Source organism: Musa acuminata, chromosome BXJ2-3 (assembly GCF_036884655.1).
Source record: "Musa acuminata AAA Group cultivar baxijiao chromosome BXJ2-3, Cavendish_Baxijiao_AAA, whole genome shotgun sequence".
In the NCBI taxonomy this organism is placed as follows: Eukaryota; Viridiplantae; Streptophyta; class Magnoliopsida; order Zingiberales; family Musaceae; genus Musa; species Musa acuminata.
In genome coordinates this window covers 42,892,875-42,910,468 of record NC_088340.1, presented here as the reverse complement: position 1 = coordinate 42,910,468, position 17,594 = coordinate 42,892,875, and the positions used below count along the sequence as shown (strand labels likewise).

The following is a 17,594-nucleotide window of genomic DNA, read 5'->3' as shown; positions in this document are numbered from 1 at the left end:
GAGTGCACTCGAGTGTTGGGAAGAAACATGTTAATGCGGAATAATTCTTTTTCCTCTTTATATATTAAAATAGGTTCCTCATCAAAATATCAACTTGATATGAAAATGCTAATATCAATCAGCACAGCATAAACAATAGAGCAATAAATCAATCACACAGTGAGACCAAATCTTTTTAACGTGGAAAACCCAATGTGGGAAAAACCACGGGACCGCAGTCCACCTCAAACTTCCACTATCAATAATAATGATAACAGGTTTACAGTAGGTCTTCTCTAGAATAACTAGAGGATCAGAATAACATCAAAATCATAGATCTTGGCTCAAGAATAGCATATCTTCATCACATAGGATGGATCTCCTCAAAAGAGAATTCTAGGTCTCACGGAGTGAATATCATAGGAAAGTACCTTATAGAGGGTAAACTGTAGATCAACACCGTTAGGATTATAGAGTTTGCATCGACGGCCCACCGGATCTCCACATCCCCTACCTCGGCTCCGCTGGTGGAAACCGGTCCTATGTCTTCACGACCGAAATGATGAGAGAGTCTTATCACCATCTTCCACGGACGTGCTGCTGGCTTATATTGTAGATGACTTACCTACCCGATACGGAGGGGTGTTGCAGAGTGGATTCAATTTGAGTTGGCCAAACGTGACCTCCGGCGACTGCGGCAGCTGCGAGCGCTCCGGCGGGCGGTGTGGGCTCAACCGGACGATCAACTCCACCTGGGATTTCGCCTGCTTCTGCTCGAATGGAGTAAAGACATTTCATCCCCATTGTGCAGGTCTGTCAGTCAGTATATCTTCGTATTTACTCGCTCTTTTCTACTGCCACTGCTCGATCAATTTCAGTGTTTCCTTGCTGGGTTTCTGGCCGCATGCAGTAGCTCAGCTAATTGAAGATAGTCAAAGTGGACAAATCATTCACACTAATTTGACATCAGTTTTTTGATATATTTTTTATTGTTTGTCATTGTCAATTTGTTTTCATTTTCCCAAAGTTTCTCTCCCTCCCAACACTTACTTGGATGTGATACGTGGTTTGATGTAATCAATCTCTTCGAAAAATCAGAGAAATCCATTTTCTCCAATAGACTGGTAGGAAAAAATGGCTCCGGAACGACTCCTCCAAAACGCGACCTTTGACTTGGCCACACTAAATCTAAGCATATGTAGGTAGTGTCATGAATCATCGACTACCGTATTCGAAGACTTAGTCCACGATGTATGTATACAAGCAAGCTATTTGATCTCATCGTCATGCAACAGACAAATAAATCCGAACCTCATCAATTTCCTCCCAACTTCTAAAGACCCAAAGACACTCTCAACTCCATGCCTCCACCTCCTCTTGCTTCCTCCAAGCTCTGTGGCAAGAGCCAAATGCATCCATCCTTAAGATCTCCTCTTCCATCTATCCTTCTCCTCCTCGCCCTGTCATTGACTCCACCTTCTTCCTCGGAGAGCTACTATCGGTATGCGGATTGTGCTCCCTACACATACTCTTGCGGAGGCACTAAGATCAACATCAGCTACCCGTTTCGCGTCGACGGACGTGCCGACTACTGTAGCTACCCGGGATACTATGTCTCTTGCAGCAAGAACAATACTTCCATGATGATCGAGATCGACGGCAAGGGATACGTCGTCAAGGATATAGATTACTTGAACCGCCTCATTACCGTCGTCGACCCACCCTTCGTCAACCAGTCGTGCCCTCAGCCGTACCGAAACACCACCCTCGACTTCTCTATGTACAGCTACAGCGACCGGGACGTGAACGTCACGGTGTTCGTCAACTGCACCGCCCTCTCACCTCCGATTCTCGACGTGCCTGACATGGGTTGCGCACCGGGCGGCGCCAGGGGTCGTCACGGGTATTACCAGCTTACCGGTGAGACCCACATGGAGATCCTTGGAAACTGCAGCTCGATGGTAGTGGTGCCCATACACCAAGCAGCGGCGGTCGAGATCGGGTCCGGGAAGCGGAGCTTTAGCGACGCAGTGAAGGGGGGGTTCTCGCTGCGTTGGGAGGCAGGGGAGAGGTGGTGTCGTGACTGCGTCGAGTCAGGTGGGCGCTGCGGCTTTGCCGGGCTCTCTCCGGAGAGCCACACCTGCTTCTGCCCACATAATTCAACCGTTGGAACATGTTATCTTTCTAATAAAGGTGCGCGTTCGGAAACCTCTGCTTGGGTATAATTCTAGTATTACATGACGTTTCATGTCTTTAATTCAGCTTCGGAATTGGGAAATCAGATTAGGTTTGATGACATTTTGAAGCTCAAAAGGCATTATGATGACATTTTGAAGCTCAAACTTTGAGCTTTCAGATTCGAGATAGATAGACAGTATAAATCCGACAAACACAAACATTCAAAAATAATTATATATTTAATATACGAAACATGTGTTCAAGACTTATTTAAGATAACTTGTGTGTGATTATTTCTTTACACTGTTATTTACATCTTGCTCGATCAAGGTTTTAATTCTCAAGAAAACTGTCTTCTTCCCAAGCAGCAGTTGCTATTGTAGTTCATCCGAAGATTAAAAAGATAACGGGGATCGCAATAGGTAAAATAATTATCAGTTCTTTTCATTTTTCCTATTTCACTTACCTGATTATTTTCATCATTTAGAAAAGAAACAAACTTTAAGCATACAACTATATTTTTCTTCGTGTGATTTATTATTATTTGTTTGTTTCTCCTTTTATTTTATATAGGGAGTGTGATTGGAGGCATATCCTTGCTGTGCTTATTCCTTCGTGTGATCTACGCTCTACGTTTTAGAAAGTCGCCAGATGTTGAAGCTTTTGACCGTCAAAATTGCTGTATTCCTTGTCGGAGGCGGTCCGGTGGGAACAGTGCGCAGGGTGTCGAAGCCTTTCTCCGTCAATGTGGAATCCTCGCCCCCAAGCGGTACAGGTACTCGGAAATAAAGAGGATGACCAAATCCTTCAATGACAAGCTTGGCCAAGGTGGCTTCGGTTCTGTGTTCAAGGGCGCCCTCCAAGACGGCCGTTTGGTCGCCGTGAAGGTACTGAAAGCAACCAAAGGCCATGGAGGAGAAGAATTCATCAACGAGGTCGCTAGCATCAGCCGCACATCCCACGTCAACATCGTCGGCCTCCTCGGCTTCTGCTTGGAGGGATCAAAGAGAGCTCTCGTCTACGATTTCATGCCCAATGGATCGCTGGAGAAGTTCATCTGCTCCGACAAATCGACGGAGGAACCACGGTTTTGTTGCGAGAAGCTGTCCGAGATCGCACTCGGCGTCGCTCGAGGGTTGGAGTACCTTCATGGCGGCTGTAGTACTCGCATCGTTCACTTCGATATCAAGCCGCACAACATCCTTCTCGACCAAGACTTTTGCCCCAAGATCTCCGATTTCGGACTGGCTAAGTTGTGCCCTCCGAAGGTGAGCGTCATTTCCATGGCGGATGCGAGAGGAACGGTCGGGTATATCGCCCCAGAAGTGTTCTCCAGGGGGTTCGGCGTCGTCTCCAGTAAGTCTGATGTCTATAGTTACGGGATGCTGCTGCTGGAGATGGCTGGAGGAAGGAGCAGCATCGGTGCAACCAATGAGAACACCAGTGAAGTCTATTTCCCACACTGTCTCTATGATGATCTTGATCGATACTGCAATGTAGGAGTTGCCGGTGTGACCAGAGAGACCAGAGAGGTCGCGAGAAAGATGATGATAGTTGGGTTATGGTGCATACAGATGATGCCTGAGAACCGCCCTTCCATGAGCGAGGTGGTGGAGATGTTGAAGGGGAGCGCTACAGACTTGCAAATGCCACCAAGGCCATGATGTGATTGATGGAATGTAAAATTATCACTCCATATTTGACAATATCATAGTCTTATATCAAAGATCTCTTCTATCACTCATCTCTTCAAGCTCAAGTTGCTTCCAGCTTTTTGTCGAACACCTCTGAGCATATCTTGCCCATCATGTGATAGAAGGAATGCAGTTCCGACAACTGCTCGATGGACATCTTCTCCATCGTAATCCTTGCTGCCGTCTTCCTCGCCTCGTTCATCTTAATCTTCTCGAGATAGAACGACGCGTTCCTCACCGTAGCTCCCATCTGCTTCAGCCTCTTCTCCTGCTGGGGGTTCAGTGCCGCATTTGCCTGGACAGAGTAACAACACAGAGCGTAAGACAGCAGCCCGTGTTCTCTGCAATCTTTCAAGCTTTGCACGGCGTTACCTTACCTCGAGGAATTCGGCTCCTATTTGGAGGTCTTGTTCTTTCGCCGGAGGCATCTCCTGCTTAGAAACGTACACATGCTTTGCAAGTGAGAAGCTCCGAACGATGTTCTTCCTTTTCTCCTCCATTTCCTCACCCAGCCTCTGGCAATTCTCGATGTCGGCTGTGCTGCTAACCTTCCTCTGGTATGCGATCACTGCCTTCACAAACTCCTGCACGACGAAAACGCCATGAACACCAAGAACACACGATCATCCAAGTCTTCTGATCTAAGTCGCAGACATTAAAGCGATTTGACCTGATAAGCAGCAGGGCATCCTGGATAATCGAAATCCTCTGTTCCCGGCCGTCTCATGCGCTCAGGATGGAACTGCAAGCCCATGATGAACTTCCCCTCCTCAGGGTTGTAAGCAACAGGATCGTAGAACCCCTCGATCAAGCCATCCCTTGCAAACGCCATCGGAACGAACCGATCCGCCAATCTCTTCACCCCCTGGTGGTGATAGCTGTTCATCCAGATCTCCATCTTCGCCTCCTCCAACGAGTCCCGAAACCAAGCATGCAGCGGGGAGTTCTCAGCCACCCTCACCGGATGCCGGTGCCCGTCATAGTCAGAGTAATCGATGTGAGCTGTGGCGTTCCCCTCCTCACACTTGGTCGCCATCTCCTTCTCGATGTCCTGGTACAATGTGCCGCCGCAAGCGACGTTGAGGACCTGCGAGCCCCGGCAAATGCCGAGGAAGGGGATGTTGCGCTCGAGGCAGAGCCTGGCAAGCCAGAGCTCGATCGTGTCCTTTTCGTGGTCGATGGCGGTGTCGCTGGCGTGGAGGCGGCGGACCTCCTCGAACTCCCCAAGCGAGAGACCGGAGAAATCAGCTGCACCGTAGAGCGCAGGGTTGATGTCTTCCCCCTCGCAGAGGAGCACGCCATGTATCGGCTCGAAGCTCTCCAGCAGCATGTGTATGCCAGCGACTCGCGGCACGATGACCGGGACAGCGCCGTAGGCCACAATAAGATCAAGATGGTACTCTCCTACGAGAATAGAGGCCGAATCATCGAATCTTGAAGCTATTGCAATGTGCAGACGAATGGATTCTTACCGACGAAGTCGACGAACTTGTTCTTGCGAACGGTCCGGCGAGAGACGATGAGAACTCGGGGAAGGATTCGAAACAAGTCGGACGAATCCATCTCTGCTCCGTTCGCGACGCGGCTTACTCGCGTTGCCCCTTCCCGTTGCCATTTATACTGACCTGAAGGATGGCATTCACCCTCAACCGGCACCGCTTTTCCTACGCGTTTGAGATAACAGCAAAGGGGCCCGCGTTTCACCAGTCTGTGTGGTCCGCTACCTCCAATTAAAAGGCTGGTAGTTTGGCGTGTAACGTTACATTTCCGCTTCAACTCAGTTGCTATTTTGGCGGAACAAGGTATCATCTACACCTCTACCGCCACGATATTTCCTCCTTCGGCGAGCGGCCGACGTCCACGTGTGAACTTCACGAGGATTCCTCGAAAGCGACGGGCTGAGTCACGCTGATGTGGGTGGTTTAATTGCGACACGCGCAGGTGATCCGTCGGTGATTCGCTTCGAGGCGGTGCGCGGGGGAGGCGAGATGCCACGTGGCGAGCGCAGAGCGTCGGTTGGTGTGCCGGCAGGTGTATACGGTGGCGGTTCCGAGTCACCGAGTAAGTCATCCATCGCGGATAACACACGCACTCTCTCTCGTTTATCTCCGACAATAATAGTGACCGAAGCTATCACGCTAGTGATCACAGTCTGCAGCCACATCAATACTAACGTGGAGCACAGTCATCAACTGCATAGAGCCTCAGAAATGACATGATGCACTGCATCAATATGATACCTCAAGTCAAATGAAATGGGCATTTGCACGATGTCGCATAATACAAGCCATTTCGAAAAGTTTGAAATAGTATTGCACGACTCGAATCCAGGCAAATCAATCGATGCTCACATAAAAGGTACAAGTTGATCACTCGAGGAGCCGATGTCCATTAACAAACTATGTACGATCAATATTCGTTCGCAGGTATAAAGGTTAACTTCTTTATCGACGTCAGAGGTCAAACTAGGAACACTCAAACTCCTCGTAACATCACTCAACATTGACTTAAACTTCGAGGAGATTGAGTAAAAAAATTCTCCTTCCGACTTCAGCTCGTGTGTAGGAACTCGACGAGGAAGGAACAACAACTCAATGAGGGAGGAAAAGTAATTTCTTACTCTACTTCGGATCGATTCTAGAGCCGAAGCTTGGACTCGACCTGACGTCGACCATCCTTATTCGTGTAGCCACATGAACGATTTTACGTACTCGAGATCGAACCAAACTATACTGACCCATCGACTACGACATAAATGATCAAATATCCTTTTAAATGATCACTAACAATTTAATAAATAAACAAATATTTTTTTAAAAAAATAAAACTAAAACAAGTGATTCGAGTTTGGAATCAGAATCATTAGTTCTTGCACGGAAAACTCTGATTACAGCTAAGCTTTACATAGAAAAGCAGTAATCACTGACCAGGAAACGACTTATGATGTGACGCATTCATCCTCGAATCCACAGCTATAAAGTTCAGAGAAAAGCAATTGATGTGATGCACGTCAACAGTGAACACATGCGTCAAGACAAGGAGAGTACTGTTCACAGCAACACTGTTGCCATTCCTGAAGACTTTCGATTTACTACAGAGCAATGCGATGATGTATGTATTGGCAATCGAAGTCGACAAAAAATGTGGAAGAAAATGCTGATTTTATTGTTTCTAACATTGTTAAAGCTGCTGATTCCTATGTTATTTTGATTTGATCTTCAAAGTGTAATCTGTTGTTCTCACATGTAAAGAGCAGTTGCCTAACTCTTATGTTAATCTTAATGACTGTAGAGGTGTTGGTGGAGACTACAGAGATGAAGTCCCTTAACACTTGACTTATCAAACTACTAATGGCTACAGATATTATAAGTGAAGGGGTACAAAGTGCAATCATATCCTGGAATCCATTCCATTCCATCTTTTGAGGCAGATGAGACCAATTTGCATCAAAGAATCAGCAAAGGGAGCCTAAGTTTTCCTCTACCCTTCTTCCTTTCTGCTTGTGCAGAGCACCTCTTTTGTGGACACACACAGAAAACATATCCTTGGGAGTAGGCTTTTGGAAAGGAGGAATCAGAGTGGAGTTCCCATCATGAGGTTTTCTTTTTGTTAGTATTTTACTGCCATGGGAGATGGCTTATTGATTCCTTATGGGACAAATTGATTTGTTTATGCTCTTCTGCTCAAACTCAGTCTGCATCTCCTGACACAAAATTATGTCAGGTGGGTGTGCCATATGAAACCAAGCTGATACTATATTCCTTGCCATCATCAACTGTGTAGGTTTATGAAGACAAGCAGTCATCCAACAGTGATATATGGTGAGCACTTTTATGATTTTGAAGAAAAATATAGGAAAAAAAAATTATGATTACACAAAATATATTATATGTTCTTTCTTTTTCCTCCTCTGATGATATTTGATAGGCTTCCATCTCTCTCTCTCTCTCTCTTACGTCAGATGGGTGTGCCATATGAAACCAAGCTGATACTATATTCCTTGCCATCATCAACTGTGTGGGTTTATGAAGACAAGCAGTCATCCCACAGTGATATATGGTGAGCAGTTTTATGATTTTTGAAGAAAAATATAGGAAAAAAATTATGATTACATCAAATATATTATATGTTCTTTCTTTTTCCTCCTCTGATGATATTTGAGAGACTTCCATCTCTCTCTCTCTCTCTCTTTCCCAAAGAAAGAGCCTCACTTCATCACTGCAGTTCTCTCTTCAGTTATTGTAAGTCTTTATATCTCTGTGGTTTTGCTTCCAACGGTCGAGTTAGTGTCATCCACTCATGGGCTTGTCGTCATCGTCACCATCTCCTCTGTCGCTTCTCTGCCTTCTGTGCGCCGCCTCTCTTCTCCTCGTTGTTAATGGCCTGAACGGCGAAGGCACCGCACTCCTCTCCTTCAAGGCTGGCATCAGGGAGGACCCCAGTGGCTCCCTTGCAAGCTGGAACTCTTCCGACCAGGACCCCTGCTCCTGGAACGGGATCACCTGCAGGGGTGTCTCGGTGGTCGCTCTAAGCCTGCCGAAGAAGAAGCTGGTAGGCTACCTCCCCTCTGCTCTCGGCTCCCTCCGATCTCTGAGGCACGTCAACCTTCGGAACAACAGGCTCTTCGGCAACCTCTCCGCCGGCCTCTTCGCCGCCCGTGGGCTACAAAGTTTGGTCCTTTACGGGAATTTCTTGTCCGGGTCGCTCCCGCCGGAGATCGGCCAGCTTCTGTACCTTCAGAACTTGGACCTTTCCGGCAACCTGTTCGCCGGCTCGTTGCCGACCTCTTTGATCCAGTGCAAGCGGTTGAAGGCCCTCGTCCTGAGCCACAACAACTTCACCGGTCCTTTGCCCCTTGGTTTCGGTAGTAGCCTTGCTGGGTTGGGGAAGCTCGATCTTTCTTACAACGGATTCGATGGTCCGATTCCGAGTGACGTCGGTAATCTTACTAGGCTTCAAGGAACCCTGGATTTGTCCCACAACCGGTTCTCTGGCTCGATCCCGCCGAGCCTTGGAAATCTGCCGGAGAAGGTCTACATCGATCTCACCTATAACAATCTCAGCGGGCCGATACCCCAAAATGGGGCTCTGGAGAACAGAGGACCGACGGCTTTCATCGGAAATCCGGACCTTTGTGGCCCGCCGTTGAAGAACCTGTGTCCTTCCGAAGCGCCGCCGTCGAATCCCTTCCTCCCCAACAATTATTCGCCTCCGGCACCTGAGGGAAATGGCACTTATAATGGAAACAGCAGCAAAGGTGTGAGTAAAGCTGCAATTATTGCGATTGTGGTGGGCGATGTGGTCGGAATTGTTCTTATTGCATTGGTGTTCTTTTACTTTTACTGCAAGGCAACTGCTTCACTCGGCGTCAAAGAAGATGGAGGGAATTCTGACACAAGGTTGAAGGGCAGGAAACAATGTATGTGCTTTAGGAAGGAGGAATCAGAGACCTTATCGGATAACATCGAGCAGTATGAGCTAGTGCCATTGGATAGGCATGTGACCTTTGATCTTGATGGACTTTTGAAGGCGTCCGCGTTCGTCTTGGGGAAGAGCGGGATCGGTATCGTCTACAAGGTTGTGCTGGACGACGGACCGACTTTGGCTGTGAGGAGGCTGGGGGAAGGAGGATCACAAAGGTTCAAAGAGTTCCAAACCGAGGTGGAAGCAATTGGAAAGGTTCGACATCCTAATATTGTTACCCTGAGAGCTTATTACTGGTCGATCGATGAGAAGCTGCTTATCTATGATTATATTCCTAATGGCAGCCTCTCTGCTGCTATTCATGGTATGATTTCTGACTGCCTTCATCGTTTCAGATTTGACGAGTTTTGCATATGCAGAGGCATGCGAAGATGGTCCTCAGTAAGCATACATGGTGTTCTTAGTTTTCAACATTTAGTAAAATTTTCAGCTAGAATCACTGATAAATACATGTCATTTCTAAGGATCGGATACACTGATATTTGGCACTCATTGATATCTTAAGAATTATGGTTTAACACGTACAAGTCTTTTCTTTTGTTGGAGATACAATGCTCTGGTATATCAGTATTACGGAGTCGATTGGAGTATTTGAACAACCATATTATTAGCACCTTGGCATGCTAAATTAATTTGCTTCTCTAACATGCAACATTTAGCAAAATTTTCAGCTAGAATCACTAATAAATACAGATCATTTCTAAGGATTGGATACACTGATATTTGGCACTCATTGATATCTTAAGAATTATGGTTTAACACGTACAAGTCTTTTCTTTTGTTGGAGATACAATGCTCTGTTATATCAGTATTAAGGAGTCGATTGGAGTATTTGAACAACCATATTATTAGCACCTTGGCATGCTAAATTAATTTGCTTCTCTAACATGCAACTTTTACCATTCAAATTTTGCATGCAAACTCTCATTATCCTTTGTATTATATTTCTTGATACCGTGACTAATTTCAGGGAGAGCTGGAACAAGGAATTCGGAACCACTGTCATGGGAAGTACGCTTAAAGATCATGAAAGGAATAGCAAAGGGCTTGGCTTTCTTGCATGAATTCAGTCCGAAGAAGTATGTTCATGGCGATCTCAAGCCTAATAATGTGCTACTCGGACTGGATATGGAACCCTACATATCTGATTTTGGGGTCGGACGTCTGGCAAACATTGCAGGAGGATCTCCATTTTTGCAGTCGGACAGAATAGCCGTTGAGAAAACTCAGAGCCAACAATCAGATGTTGCATTCGGTCCCGTCATAAGTAGGGGATCATGTTATCAGGCTCCTGAGGCATTGAAGACCCTGAAACCATCTCAAAAATGGGACGTTTACGCATATGGAGTGATTCTATTAGAACTGATCTCTGGCAGGTCTCCACTAGTTCTTTTGGAGACCATGGAAATGGACTTGGTCTGCTGGATTCAGTTTTGTATCGAAGAGAAAAAACCCCTCTTGGATGTGTTGGACCCTTTTCTAGCTCAGGAATTGGATAGAGAAGATGAAATTATCACAGTGCTGAAAATTGCCCTGGCTTGTGTTCAAGTTGATCCTGAAAAGAGACCATCAATGAGGCATGCCACCGATACCATCCAAAGATTGATCAACAAGAACTAGAGATGCTCACTACAACCGCAAAGATTGCAGCTCATATATAATTATTATTGCACTGTCGATCATTGTAAGAGTTCATTCTGCAACATTGTCTTTGTTCGAATCGCCAACCCGTCGAACCATCACGGCATTCCAACATAAGCGAAGCCTACCAATCTTTGTTGTTGGTTGCTCCAAAAAAGACATCTTTGCTTAGATTATCATGCATCGAAGCTATTATCACTGCATCTTCACTTTGGAGCTTGCAGCAGTTTGTTTGTATTGGTGTTGTACTGAGATTGTGTTACTTATCAACATAGGAGAAATATGGTCCAGTGGAAGAAAATGTTTGTGATCTCATGATAAACTCTTTGCTCGATTGTATGGTCTGACTCATTGGCCTGCCTTTCTGTTCACCACTAAACCTTTTAGGCATAGGGTGAGGCTGTCTTGAGAATCTTTATCTTAGGCTCATGTCCCATCTGTTGTCATGATGACTGGAACTCCATTCATTTTATGGCTAAAGGACACCAATCAACCAGGCTTGCAGGATACCCCATGAGACCTCGATAGAGCATGATGTTTCCTCTTGGGGCTCACCATCAGAGGCCATGTTTGGACCAGCAACAAAATGTTGGAGACTGCTCATTTGTCTCAAGGGTTGCAAGTTTTCCTGGTTTTCTTGTCTGGATTCCAGCACCATGTTCTTTGTGAGACCAGTGTGGGAAAGTGATCTGAGATGGGGCAGAATCCTAGATGATTGTTGTGTTCTTGTATTTGGAACACTAGAATATTAGATGATTGTTATTTCTTGTATTTGGTGCATTGGTCAGCTTATACAAAGTTTAACAAAGCTCAGTTGTAATGCTGTTGTCCATTTTGGTGTCTACTAAGCCATACAAACTCATGCTCAACTGATTTCTACTAAATCTTATCGTTGAAGTATGTCACAACGCGATGAGATAAGAATCAAACTCTATTAATATAAGTCATAATCCGTTAACGATGTATTCGTTGGTCGTTGAGGGTATAGTATTTTTCTATTCGATTCGAATCTCTCATCATATACGAAGCATTTCTTTACATCACATACGATCGAAATGATGATGATCTTGATGAATGATTGAGTTATATAGACGTGAATCTAACATAAAATGTTAAAAGATTTCGCTCATATCATATAATATTTCTTCGAGTTGAATCAAATCATAATAAACAATCAATAAATCTTCATTCTCTTCTATTTTATTATTAATTTGAGCGTTAAAAAGATGAATCTCATCTCATCTTAATCTTTATGCAAATTTATATCTAATGGAGAAATTGAGATCTTTTCGATCTCATCTGAAAAAGGACACGGGCTTCAACCAAGTCGAGTTCATCAACTCATCTCCTACATTTCCCATAACGAGAGGCTTCATTGTTTGTCTAAGATTAGGTGTGTCTGTGCAGCTTCTCTTTAATAGGTCGGGTATCAGATTAGCTGTTGGAGTTATGTTCGGCTGCATCAGTGTACCCAAGTGTTGGTATGTCGTGCAATCAGTATTTACTCCTCTATTTAGTGTCAAGTCAGAGTTGGTGACGAGCTGACATTAAAAGCCTATTAGAATCGTCAATGCTGCATGCTGCATTTTTCGCATTAATGGGTGGATTCAGCGCCGGATTCGTCGATTAGATATACTGCATTTTGACATCAAAGCCAACTACAGCAAAAGGCGGCGATGTGACACCTTCAATCAAACAACGGGAAGAACGCGTGATTGGTCGATCTGTAAGAACGACATGTTTCGGATTCGTCGGAGTCAAAACGGTTAAATTGATTTTGAATCGGATTGGAATCAACTTTGGGTGATTCAATTCGAGTTCATTGTGTCAAGAAATATATATATAAATAAATACCTCGTTTACGCTCATATCGGAAGTGAGAAAAGACTAGACGAAATATATCTAAATAAATAAGACCAAATCGGTAAACTGAATTTGAATCATTACTTAGCAACAACTGAAGCTGGCATGCATATGAAGTTCATATGAATCATGAAGTTCATATGAATCATGATCATACAAGGAAGGCCATGGAGATTCCACAATTCTAGTGAAAGATATAACTAACAACCAAAATGAATGAATGTATTGTTCATCGTAAGACTGAGAGCTATACAAGAAAGAGAGAGGACAGTGAAGACACTAAGTCTTGAGAACAGGTGCCTTGCAAACAGGGCAGGCATTCTTCAGCAAGAGCCACTGCTTTATGCAGTACATATGGTAGCCATGGCCGCACTCCAGCCTTCCGGTTTCATCGTTGGCTTCATATTCTTCCTGCATCATAAAAGATGAAGTCACTCTCCACATCTGTATCAGATGGACAAGAAATCGAAGGGGACCTACTTGGCAGATACTACATTTCCGTTCGATTTCGGTCGTGAGATGCCTTGCTGAGGCGTCAAAAACTGAATGCTTTATTTTCCTGAGATTGCGTGCAATCTCTTCCTCTCTCAGTCCAGTGCTCACGGACCCAATTTTGTCACCCAGCTCAAGCAGTTCCTGTAAAGGGAGGATGTGGTAGGATCATTGCCTTGCCAATGCAGAACATAATACTACAAAGTAGAAGGTTGAAGGAGTGCTGTGTGAGAGAAAATTAAACACCTCATATGACATATTATCAACATCAAGTCGCCATTCACGGAATCGGTCGTATACATCCAGTCCTCCACCCAACAAAATTCTTGTCTGGAACATCATGAGCTGCAATTTTAAGGCAAATCTGAGTGAGATATCTTTATAAGTTTATAATCAATCTCCAAATGTGCATCATTGAGTGAAAGATCTTCTATAAGCAGATAATAATTCTTCACGCTGCCTCAACTATTAATACCATAGCAGGTAAAACCTTTTATTTTAATTTTCCCCATCGTGTCAAGCATTACGTTTCCCGTCAACACACTCGCAGCATGGTAATCCACTATTTAAATAACTGTTTAGAGTAACCATTCAAGTATATCATGGAACTCCTATAGATAAGAAAACTCTTTTTTAGTATTTAGTTTCAATTAGATGATCCCTGACCTAAAGCTCTCAAACATGTTAAATAATTTCTGTTATCACCATCTTTTAATCCTCCAAATTCTCTGTGCTCGGTGCTTGTAGTAACAGTTACTATGATCATCTTCTTATGCATTCTTCTAATAATAAGTAAGAAACTAAAGCAAAAGCTCACTTGAAATTTCAGTAAATATCATCGCATGGTTGAACAAATAGAACGTATTTCTAGACATGAAAGCAGACCTAGCTTTTCATTTTCCTAAGATATAAAGAAGCCCAAGCAAAAGAACTGAAATAGTCATGTCAAAAATTAACTAGGAATCATGTGAATTGTTAGACATATTGGATGAAAATAAAAAAGAGATACAGATGTTACACAAAAGAAAAGAAACAATTAAATAAGAGTATGGAATAGATGCAAGGTTTGAAGCACCGATTTCAGTTTTAGTTGCAGCCTAACCATTCGAGATCGATTTAAGCAATTTTGGCAGTTTTGACAACCTTGAATTTAGTTTTGACAATTTTGTCTGAATAGGTTAAAGAATTTTAAAAACTCGTGAACGAGTTTAAAAAATAATTAAACTAGCTGAAAATATTCATGCTAATATATGAGAAAAGTTGCAAAACTAGTGGATTTTCTAACTCGAAGCTAAAATTTAGTAAGGAAATGAAAGAGTTGTACAAGTAAATAGCTTCTTTAGATCTCAAGTATGAACATATTTTCTTATATCAAGGACTCTTACCTTACCCACTGCCAATTAGTTTCTATTTGTAGACCTAAGATTCTAAAACCAAATGATGAATACAACAAACTTTTTTTTCATGTCAAACCTAAATAGAAAATTGTTTGATGGTGTGACATCACTCGTTCTGATACTCTGTTTAAGAAATAGGAATGGTCAAAACTTTTGAACTTGGTACAAGCATCATGTGGTAACCATTTATTATTATATCACCAGTATGAGTAGTTTCCTTCAAAGTGAACCTAATGATACTAGCAAATGAAGGCTTATAGATGAAACACAGAGATAAATTCGCTAAAAAAAGGGGAGGATTACCTCCTCAAGCCCACCAGGAGCACGGTGAAATCCTCGCAAGTGGCGAAGGTGTCCTGATGGAAAGAGATCAGGTCCAAAAAATGGCGTATCAAGAACTGGGGGAGAATCCATGAAGGTTGAGATCTCTTCTCTGTGGCCAACCCTTCTAGGGAAGTAAGGTCGCTGCAATTACCAACAATATAAGATGTAAGATCAGAGACCAAACATATAAGGGAACCAAATCATTGTTAATAACATATCATCAACTAAAAAAAACTTAAAATCAATGAAAAAAACTCATTTTTACCCGTCAACAGGGAGAAAAGATTGTGTAGAAAGATTACAGAAAAAGGAAATGAAGGAATTTGTTTACATGAATCCACGAACGAACTTTCACAAACAAGAAAAGAAAATTATTTATGCACGATTAGCCAACGATAAGACAATTGCATCCAACATTTCAACTTCGGGAGACAGAACAGAAATCAATGGATCCCCCATCATGACTGTACATGGAACACAAAAAATCGAGAGGAAGGAAAGACCACAGGATAAGACAGAGACGATGGGGAGAACAAGAATCCAAGATATACGACCTCCCTGTGGATCCGCTCGGCAGCATCCGGCCTTCCTCTCGAGACCATTGGCTGGTGCGCCACCACGCAGTCCACCGACGCCTCGGCGGCGAACGGCATCCCGGGGGCGCACCAGACGTCCCCGATGGCCTGGTTCTTCCTCTCGGCCTTCTTCTTCTCCCTCCTACGCCGCGGCCGCTTGCCCTGCCAATCCGCCGACGACCTCACCGCGGCGGCAGCGGCGGCGGCGGGCGCGTACGCCTGCGACGCGGAAGCGGACGCGCACCCGAGCCCGCGGAACGCCGCCGCTGCGAGCCCCTTCTTCTTGCGCGGCGGTTGAGGGGGAGGAGGTGCGATCAGTGGGTTCCAGTCGGCGGCGCGGTGGGGCCTGGGGGAGGAGGGGGAGGGGGGATTAAAGAGGAGGTGCCTGAGGCTGCGGCGGGCTGACGACGGCGAAACGGCGTCAGCGGACGCCATGGGAGGCCGCACCACAATACTATTCGATTGGGAAGAAGAGTTGGGAGAAGGAAGAGTAGAATATTAGGTTGGAATGGAGTGGAAGAATAAGGAAGAGAAAGGCAAATAAATAAATAGAAAGAAAGAGAATGAGAAGGTGACATGTGGTTGGGGGAAAGGAGGGAGCTTTTCCTTTGTTCTTTGGTTGGTAATTCTGCATGGGGTTGATGACAGAGTGAGAGGAAGGCTGGTTTGATGGTCAAACTGTGATTTTGAGCTTCTTTAATTTTTCTTTTGCCATTAGTATTTTAATTTCTCTTTTTTTTTTTTTACCATCCACTTGTTATTATAAATTATGTTTTAATTTAAATATATTTTTATAATCAAAATATTAGTATTCCAATCTCCTTTCTATATCACCACCAAATTGAGAATAATTCTCTTTGTTCTAATAAAAGAAATATAGAGCACATGTGACTGTCACATATGATTGTTGCAATACCAAACCCTAATCAGCTGCCTCAATGATCCATAATTTCTGCTGTTGTAGCTTTCAACCTCCACTTTTATTGGAGGCCTCTCTCTCTCTCTCTCTCTCTCTCTCTCTCTCTCTCTCTCTCTCCTCTTCAAAGCTCCTCACCAAAAGTGTTGAAGTCTGCAAGTGAGGGTAACACAGTTCCAATTGCAAGTGTTTGTCATCTGCAAGTGAAGTTGCTGTAAGACTCTTCAGTACATGTACTGAGACAAAGCATGTGATTTCTCAGTGCTGGCCACCTTGGCCATGGAGATTGGTCTCCAATCTCCTCATGTATCAACTCTTGTGCAGGGGGATTCATGTGGACCATCAGACAAACACCAAGTCTGCTTGATCTCACCATGCTTCTCTCTCCACCAGTGATGCCTACACATAAGGCAACTTGTGACCTAATTAGTATAGATTACATGTTACATACAAGATTAGTAGGAACAGGCATCAATCATGGCTTCCTCACTGATTGAGATACATCTATCACCACTTGGAATACTGCATTGGCCAACAAGTTGGGGTGGTTTTCTCTGACAAGAGAGAGTTGGTGGGACTGTGTTTTCATACCTTCATCCATCAACTACCATGTAGTCTGTGATGTATGTACAGAGATGGCAATTGGAATATCTTTAAACTGATTGATAGGGATTTGTGGATTGCATGGGTTCACTGATTTGCTGAGAGCATCCATTCAAATCTTATCCCCTAACTTAATTGGATGGAGATGTATCAAACTAAAAATATGTTGTTGATCCCAATATTATCTCAATTTTTAGGTGCTATCATAGTCTAGGAAAGCTACTACTCTGTCTTCAATCTCCATCCATTCATCAATGTTTAGGCATCAAATTTACACTTCATGGTGGTTTAATTTTGGAGGAATTAAGATTTCTGTGGCCAGTGAGATAACATCATGAACACTTTGCACTTTCTGCCACTGTTACTGCAGGTCAGAATATGGTCAGAACTGAAGATTATGGCACAGTGTTGATCATTTAGTCTCCTTTAGGGAAGTCAACTATCTACC

General features: G+C 44.0%; 4 protein-coding genes across 6 annotated transcripts; 2 read left to right on the top strand and 2 right to left on the bottom strand.

Annotated features, from left to right (window-relative positions):
* The first annotated feature begins 2,710 nt into the window (after window positions 1–2,710).
* On the top strand, window positions 2,711–3,821 carry LOC135608442 (LEAF RUST 10 DISEASE-RESISTANCE LOCUS RECEPTOR-LIKE PROTEIN KINASE-like 2.4). The gene has a single exon (XM_065101332.1). It carries the CDS (start codon window positions 2,952–2,954, stop codon window positions 3,819–3,821), a length of 870 nt encoding a protein of 289 aa, XP_064957404.1. The 5' UTR covers window positions 2,711–2,951.
* LOC103979910 (putative glutamine amidotransferase GAT1_2.1) lies at window positions 3,681–5,438 on the bottom strand. 2 transcript variants are annotated; one of them, XM_009396166.3, is made up of 4 exons: window positions 5,324–5,438; window positions 4,522–5,255; window positions 4,229–4,435; window positions 3,681–4,146 (listed from the first exon to the last, which is right to left on the bottom strand). In XM_009396166.3, exons 1-4 carry the CDS (start codon window positions 5,412–5,414, stop codon window positions 3,913–3,915), a joined length of 1,266 nt encoding a protein of 421 aa, XP_009394441.2. In that variant the 5' UTR covers window positions 5,415–5,438; the 3' UTR covers window positions 3,681–3,912. The 2 variants fall into 2 exon arrangements, with proteins under 2 accessions (XP_009394441.2, XP_064957403.1); XM_065101331.1 differs by having other exon boundaries at window positions 3,984–4,146; window positions 4,224–4,435.
* A 1,866-nt stretch (window positions 5,439–7,304) lies between these two features.
* On the top strand, window positions 7,305–11,723 carry LOC103979911 (receptor protein kinase-like protein ZAR1). 2 transcript variants are annotated; one of them, XM_065101327.1, is made up of 5 exons: window positions 7,305–7,448; window positions 7,575–7,672; window positions 7,813–7,910; window positions 8,139–9,639; window positions 10,306–11,723. In XM_065101327.1, the coding sequence occupies exons 3-5, from the start codon at window positions 7,908–7,910 to the stop codon at window positions 10,953–10,955; spliced, it is 2,154 nt and encodes a 717-aa protein (XP_064957399.1). In that variant the 5' UTR covers window positions 7,305–7,448; window positions 7,575–7,672; window positions 7,813–7,907; the 3' UTR covers window positions 10,956–11,723. The 2 variants fall into 2 exon arrangements, with proteins under 2 accessions (XP_064957399.1, XP_009394442.2); XM_009396167.3 differs by lacking the exons at window positions 7,305–7,448; window positions 7,575–7,672; window positions 7,813–7,910 and having other exon boundaries at window positions 7,958–9,639; window positions 10,306–11,722.
* Window positions 11,724–13,021: 1,298 nt separating this feature from the next.
* Window positions 13,022–16,161, bottom strand: LOC135608441 (uncharacterized). The gene is made up of 5 exons (XM_065101326.1): window positions 15,607–16,161; window positions 15,032–15,193; window positions 13,578–13,676; window positions 13,320–13,475; window positions 13,022–13,250 (listed from the first exon to the last, which is right to left on the bottom strand). The coding sequence occupies exons 1-5, from the start codon at window positions 16,060–16,062 to the stop codon at window positions 13,119–13,121; spliced, it is 1,005 nt and encodes a 334-aa protein (XP_064957398.1). The 5' UTR covers window positions 16,063–16,161; the 3' UTR covers window positions 13,022–13,118.
* Between the last annotated feature and the right edge of the window lie 1,433 nt (window positions 16,162–17,594).

Bases quoted from the DNA above. Each gene is read 5' to 3' on its own strand.
- LOC135608442 (XM_065101332.1), top strand. From the start codon at position 2,952: ATGACCAAATCCTTCAATGACAAGCTTGGCCAAGGTGGCTTCGGTTCT.
- LOC103979910 (XM_009396166.3), bottom strand. From the start codon at position 5,414: ATGGATTCGTCCGACTTGTTTCGAATCCTTCCCCGAGTTCTCATCGTC. The intron at 5,256-5,323 runs GTAAGAATCCAT...CTATTCTCGTAG, and splicing joins CAAGTTCGTCGACTTCGTCG to GAGAGTACCATCTTGATCTT. The intron at 4,436-4,521 runs GTCAAATCGCTT...TTCGTCGTGCAG, and splicing joins GATGCCCTGCTGCTTATCAG to GAGTTTGTGAAGGCAGTGAT.
- LOC103979911 (XM_065101327.1), top strand. The intron at 9,640-10,305 runs GTATGATTTCTG...GACTAATTTCAG, and splicing joins CCTCTCTGCTGCTATTCATG to GGAGAGCTGGAACAAGGAAT.
- LOC135608441 (XM_065101326.1), bottom strand. From the start codon at position 16,062: ATGGCGTCCGCTGACGCCGTTTCGCCGTCGTCAGCCCGCCGCAGCCTC. The intron at 13,476-13,577 runs GTGTTTAATTTT...CTCCCTTTACAG, and splicing joins TTGATAATATGTCATATGAG to GAACTGCTTGAGCTGGGTGA. The intron at 13,251-13,319 runs GTAGGTCCCCTT...TTTATGATGCAG, and splicing joins GGAAATGTAGTATCTGCCAA to GAAGAATATGAAGCCAACGA.